Below are 6,325 nucleotides of genomic sequence, written 5' to 3'. Positions count from 1 at the left end.
TAGAAAATTCAAATGACAGATTGCTGTTTGATTAATCAAAGCATCCCAAGCCACGGAGTGGTGAACAGTAAAACAAATGGTTAAGGCACAAACTCACACCCTATACATTCAGATTAATCTATTGTGTTCCCACTAAAATGCGGTGCAGAATATCGTTCAATGTCGCGTTCATCAGACCCAAAAAAATATAGCAACGAAGTAAATATTGCTCATAGCCCTTCATTTGTAAATGTAAAATATAACTGATATGTATTGACATGTTCCCTGAGGCTCCATACTGTACGGATTTCTGTCAGAAATCTCAAAAATCATCCTGCACACAAGCATACAATATCATCAATCAATTCTAGTAAAACCCAACATGCAGCAGTGAAGGTGTTGATAGATTAGTGGAAAGAATTTTGAGTTTCATGCACAGATATTGTAAAGGGTGCCAGGGATACTTATTTCTTTACTAAGACTTTGTTACTCGATGATGTGACAGTTTGTGATTGGTGATTTATTAGTTAATTCATTCCATAATTATCGTTATATCTCTAATTGTGATAAGTTTCACTTAACAAGGAAGGGTTCATAAGGCAGCCACAAGTTAGTTGAGGCTAAAGTTTCTTTGAGTCAAGCTCCATACATGGCTACTAAGTATCTCAACCAGATTGCACTAGTTGGAGAAGAAGAGAGAAGATAAAATGAAGGCTTAACCTGTCATGGAAGAAACCCTACTAGTTGGACACACTTCTTTGGCTTGTATAAATTGCAAATGAAGTCACCACCTCTTCAACAGAAGCTTAAATCAAATAAGAAAGCAACTGCAATCTTGTTTCTATTTTCCCCCTCAATGCTAGAGAAAGGCCATGACCCAGTTATGATCCAACCATAGCAGCATGCCAGTAGAGAGAATTCAGAGATAATCGATACCTACAGCATATATGCATGAGTAAAAAAACCTGCTCTTCACCCCCGTGGTTGAAATATTAAGATGATTCCTAAGCAATGGTCCCTCTTCCCAATATATGACATATGTTCTCATAGTTCTTACAGTTGATCAGAATTAGCTGTCTGGACAGCTGAACGCATGGCCATGGTAGCTTTAACTGGAACCCCCCACCCAATGAATTTGGCATGGCAAAGACATGTGGCAAACCAGTGCCCTAAAACAATATAACCTTCAGAAGATGATGATTTGTGAAACAAATATGGTGTAAATAAACTCTGATGACCAATTTTTTGTGAAAATATCTCACTGCCCGTCTCTCTCGAGCATCAGGTCACAATGAGAGCTGGATGAAAATCCAAGATGTGAAATTACATACCAACAAAAGTTTAGCCAGTATCATTTGAGGTTCAGTCAGCATTCTCAGTGTAACTGTGCACTGAAATGCTAAAATGCTGGAGACATTTTAATACATGCTACCCATATATTTTATATAATTGATGCACATATGGTAAATGCATTTTTCACATGCTTGCTATCATATACTGAAGCCTACAGTTAATTTATCTCGTAGGCAGCTATCTCAGAACCAAATTCAGACATTATAAAACAAACAAAAAATATCAAACAGCATCCTCAGGCATCACTGAATAAAAATAAATGCAATCATGCCAACACAACACACAACAGCATCTTAGATGCAGGAATACCTGCAGAGCATTGAAAGAGGAAGGATTAGATAGACACAAACCTGAACCCTTATTTCCAATTAATGGATTTCCACAGTTCTTAATGCCTATGCTGCTTCATGGAGATGCCCGACAGCAGCAAAAAATTTCCTCCGTTCTCTTTCAATCTTACTCGGAAAAACAAGAAAGACCTTCAGAATTATGTAAGCCTCTATTAAGTAACATGATGACTGCAAATCAACCATCAATACCTGTGCCTCTAGTTCAGATATTCTCTGCAAAGATGCTTGTTCAATGCAAGCACGGCGCTTGCACTCCTCTTCAAGCAAACCCGTCATTTGGTACCGCAGTTCAGCCATTTCTTGTGCTAGGTCATCCGCTTCTTCCTTTGCCTTTGATTTTTCCTCTCTCAATTCATCCTAGTAATAATTCACATGTTAACCTCAGCAAGCTAACAAAAAGATACAAAATTCAAAACACTGCAAGTACCAGAACAACTTAATTATGTAATTAAGTTTATCAGCATCTTAGCACTGTTTAACATAATTATAGATCTTCATAAGTCAAAATCCATACCTTAAGCTGCTTCACAAGAACTTCATATTTTCTTATCTGATGTGACATGCTCTCCATCCACTCCTTCAAATTTGATTCTGATCCCAATAGCGTTGCAAGCTTTGAAAAGCATGGACCTAAGGCCTCTCTGCATGCATTTTACAAAAAATAGTAAAAGCATCACGAAAAAATCAATGAAATTCTTAAACAAAGTCATATTAAAAGAATTAATGCCTATCCTCTATGTTAGAACTTAGAGTTAAGGAAATGCCCATTGTTTAGAAAGGCACAGCATCCAAAATACATCTTTGGAAAAAGCTTTCAAAATAAAGTGTTCAATGTGTCTTTTTGTGGATGCTAAAGCCCAGAATTCTCAAAGGGAAGAGGTTAGTATCTAAGAGTTCTTAGCCTGGTACAGAAAGTAGCTGTAGAAATTGAGTAGCATGTAATATCAAGAATATAAATTTATGATCTAACAGCAAGCAACTAAATTAATGGAAATGCATGTTTTAACTTACCTCATTTCTTTTGACATATTACTTTGGTGCTCTATCTCACTTGAGCATGATTGAGTATTAAGTTGTGATGTGTCCTTGTTTTCAAGCCATTCCTCAATCTGCTGAAGAAATAATTTAGAGTTCACATCAGACGTAACAAGTTTGTCCCTCAATTCTATGTTCTCTTTCTCTACACATTCAATAGTTTCCTTTGCCTCAAGAATCTGAAATTCAAGTTCTTTAATTAACCCATTCATCCTAGCATTTTCTTGGATGGTTTCTTCCTGGGTTTTTTTAGCTTTAAAGCAAGCCTGCTCCAAAGCTATCATATCAAGCTTCATGCTCTCTATTTCACATTGGGAATCTAGAGTTAGAGATGAAATCGACTCCTCCAGCTTCCCTATGCACAAAGCTGACTCCTGCAACTCTATTTCTTTGCTCTCTAGTTCCTGTAACAATAACAAGTGCTCTGAATCACACCTTTTCAGTTCCTCCCTTAACTGGCCATTGTTTGCTTGTAAATGTTCCATATTTGCTAATTTCAACTCAAGCTCATGCACATGCCCCCCCAGGGTGTATACCTCTGAATTCCTCGCATTTAGCTGATCCTGCAAGTAATCTATGAAAGGTGTGATGATCAGGTTAAAGCCAAATCAAAGAATCATATGAACATCCAGTCAGGAACTGAGGGAAAATGCAGCCATCAGTGACATACATATGTAGTATAAATTCAATTCTCATTCAATATCTACCTCTAGATGGTAATGAATATAGCAGACAACAAATATTAAAACCCTCTTGTACAACCATAGCTATGAAAATCATTTGATGGAATTTTGGACATAGGTGATTATTTGTCTATGTACAACTTCACTATTAATTAATCAAAACCTCAGTTTCAACAATGAACTTAACAAAAGGAGCTCAAAGCTTAAAATTATAATTCTCAGTATTAAGACAGACCAAGTGTAGCATTTGATATTCGACAATTAATGTTTAATTTTGACATGAACCTATTAAATTTTTAAGATATAACAAAAAAGGAAGGACCACTACCTATCTCTTGAGAGCAGTTCAACAGCTCTCTTTCCAACTTCTGAATGTGTTTCTTGTCTTCAGTACGAGCCTCTGATAATTGTTTAACATGTAGTTCTAATCTCTGCATCCACAAAATCTGAAATTAGATCTTTTTGTTCATGTTCATTCTTTAGCTACATTTTTCAATTCTCACAAGACAACTACAAGCACATAGTAGAAAGTCAATTCTCACAAGACAACTACAAGCACATAGTAGAAAGCAGAACAGAGGATGAGCTATGAGATCGAACGTGAAGTGTTTTCTTCTATTTTTGTGTAATTTGTCTCAACCCTTGTTCTTCAATCACTAGCAAAGTAAAAGTGAGTGGTTAAGACTGTAAAATACAAATCAAATAAAGATGATTTGAAGATTAAATGATTAGTGCCAAAAATTTGTTAACTGAGAGTTGGAATTGAACTCCTGAAACTGACTCACCAGTTAAACAAGAGAATAAATGTCCGTGTTTGTGGAGGGTAGATTTTCATCAACTAAAATAGTTTCAATTGATATGAATGGGATTAAATGCTGTTTTCTTAAAAGGATTTCCAAGAATGGACAAAAAGATTTGGGCCAGAGGACGTATTATTAGGCGATACACAATCCAAATCTTAAAAATGAAAACATTGAACACAGCATTTAAGCAGGTGGAGTTTTAACTTCGACCATCTACGTGATCATTTGACGGGGCACCCGGGCAGCAGACCCAAAGGTCTTTAGAAGGCATTCTAAGATTGATTTCAACACTCAAGCATTGATTTGGCACATGGCTAGTGATGGAAAACTTAGTTGGGAACTTGATTAGATCATAAGGGTATTTTGGTAATTATTGGATCTGCTGGAAAATCTAGAAATTACAATATTTTATTTTATTAGTCTTAGAGTTATTAGGTTTTCCTATTCTAAAAAGGAATAGTTACGTTGGAGGTTTAGGAATCCATGTCTTATTGGATTTGGACTACCAAAACTCTATAAAAAAGCATGTAGTCATTCAATATTTTGATTACAGTTTATGAATAAAATTCCAGCAATTTGCTTGCGATTGTGTGTCTCAATCTCTCCTAGGTGTGACTCTTAAGAACCCTTGTGTGAAGCTTAGGTTTTCCTTTTCCTTAGGTGTGGCTTGTAGAAATCTATAGTTCCAGCAAAACCCCCAACAATACAGCCCTAAACAGCCTCTGAAATCAGATCCAGAACAGCCCCCTAAGCTGTCCTGCATCATCCTTCCATGTGATGCATATTTGCTAGGCAGATCATGGAAAGGCCTGAAGCAAGGTAAATTGAAAAGTTCTTCCCACTTAGGCTAAATTCATCTTGAACACACTCCGGAAAATGGATACAAAACTTAACCATATAATATGAATATGAACACAAGTAATGACTTACATATCATAACATAAATTTTGCATAAAAGGAATAACAATCAATCTTGCATAAAATAAAAATTCACCCTGATAAGTTCAAAGCTCTGGGGCTGTGAATCTCTCAACATGTCCTTTTCTTTTCGCAGCTGCAGTGATGCAAGAAATAAATGGTTGAAGAGTTAGCTGCTATGAGAATTTAGACAGAACAACAGAGTCTTTGGTTGATGAAAAAAGAACCTCTCTGCATCGAGTCCCAATTTGCAAAAGTTCCTCAGCATCAAAAGAGCTGTCTCCATCACTTTTGGAGCTACTCGACATTTAAACAAGAAAGCCTGGATTGCAAGCACAAATGAATAAAACAGAGATAGATGCCTAAACTATCAGCAAGCAAATCAGAAATCTAAGAAAACACTTGAAGCATAGAATGCATGTATATGGTCATGTCAATTAAAGGAAAATCTAAAGTCTACACATTTATCGAAAGGCGGACAAACATTCTACAAAAAAAAGAAGGCAAAATCAAATGAAAAGGTGCAAAAAGATGGAAACTTGTTATATTCATCATCTTCTTAAGCATAAGCACGAACCCTTTTTCCGTTTCTACAAATCAACATTGTTTTGCATGATTCTGATAACATTGGTTGATAGCTAAAAAGGGGAAATGCTCATTTTTGCAAATAATAATAATAACAACGATGAAAAAGAAATGATATAGAAGGACTCCTGCTCCATTGCTTGTGCTGGTATAAGAAAAATTGCAAGAGTATTGCTAGAACTAACATGGGTTTTCTTCATTTTATGATATAGAGGGAACCAGTAACAAAACAGAGTTAAGATTAATAATGGGGGGGAGACATAGTAATCTATGAATTAGAAGATTATCAATCGAGACCCAAACCCCATGAAATTGAAATGTAAATGAGGCAACTTCGAATGAAAATAATCATCAAAATCATGACATGGAGATTTACCTGAGAAATAACTCTGATAATAGTAATAAGAGAAATATAGATTCAGCTTCAGTTTTTGGGAGAGGATGAATTTAGAGATTTACCTGAGAAATAACTCTGATAATAATAATGAAGGCTGGGCTTTGCCTTGTTTTGTTTTGCTTGGGATTATTAAAAGTTTTTCATAATTTCAATCTATATCCTTATATTTACATCTAGACCTCTGATTTTAATTAACTTAATTCTCACCATCATATTTGATAA

At 35.7% G+C, this 6,325-nt stretch overlaps 1 protein-coding gene across 5 annotated transcripts; it reads right to left on the bottom strand.

Moving 5' to 3' along the window:
* On the bottom strand, positions 1-6,325 carry LOC7453858 (uncharacterized). Of its 5 annotated transcripts, XR_002978023.2 has the most exons (11): positions 6,083-6,237; positions 5,349-5,443; positions 5,198-5,257; positions 3,729-3,831; positions 2,694-3,291; positions 2,197-2,323; positions 1,872-2,039; positions 1,683-1,787; positions 1,037-1,148; positions 700-915; positions 1-313 (listed from the first exon to the last, which is right to left on the bottom strand). XR_002978023.2 is itself a non-coding variant. In XM_024586049.2 (10 exons), exons 2-9 carry the CDS (start codon positions 5,427-5,429, stop codon positions 1,728-1,730), a joined length of 1,065 nt encoding a protein of 354 aa, XP_024441817.1. In that variant the 5' UTR covers positions 5,430-5,443; positions 6,083-6,237; the 3' UTR covers positions 1-313; positions 1,683-1,727. The 5 variants fall into 5 exon arrangements, 3 of the variants coding, with proteins under 3 accessions (XP_024441817.1, XP_024441815.1, XP_052303678.1); XR_002978022.2 differs by lacking the exon at positions 1,037-1,148; XM_024586049.2 differs by lacking the exons at positions 700-915; positions 1,037-1,148 and having other exon boundaries at positions 2,694-3,121; positions 3,254-3,291.

The sequence above is a fragment of the Populus trichocarpa genome, chromosome 15 (genome assembly GCF_000002775.5).
Source record: "Populus trichocarpa isolate Nisqually-1 chromosome 15, P.trichocarpa_v4.1, whole genome shotgun sequence".
Lineage (NCBI taxonomy): Eukaryota > Viridiplantae > Streptophyta > Magnoliopsida > Malpighiales > Salicaceae > Populus > Populus trichocarpa.
This window is presented reverse-complemented; position numbering and strand designations above follow the sequence as displayed.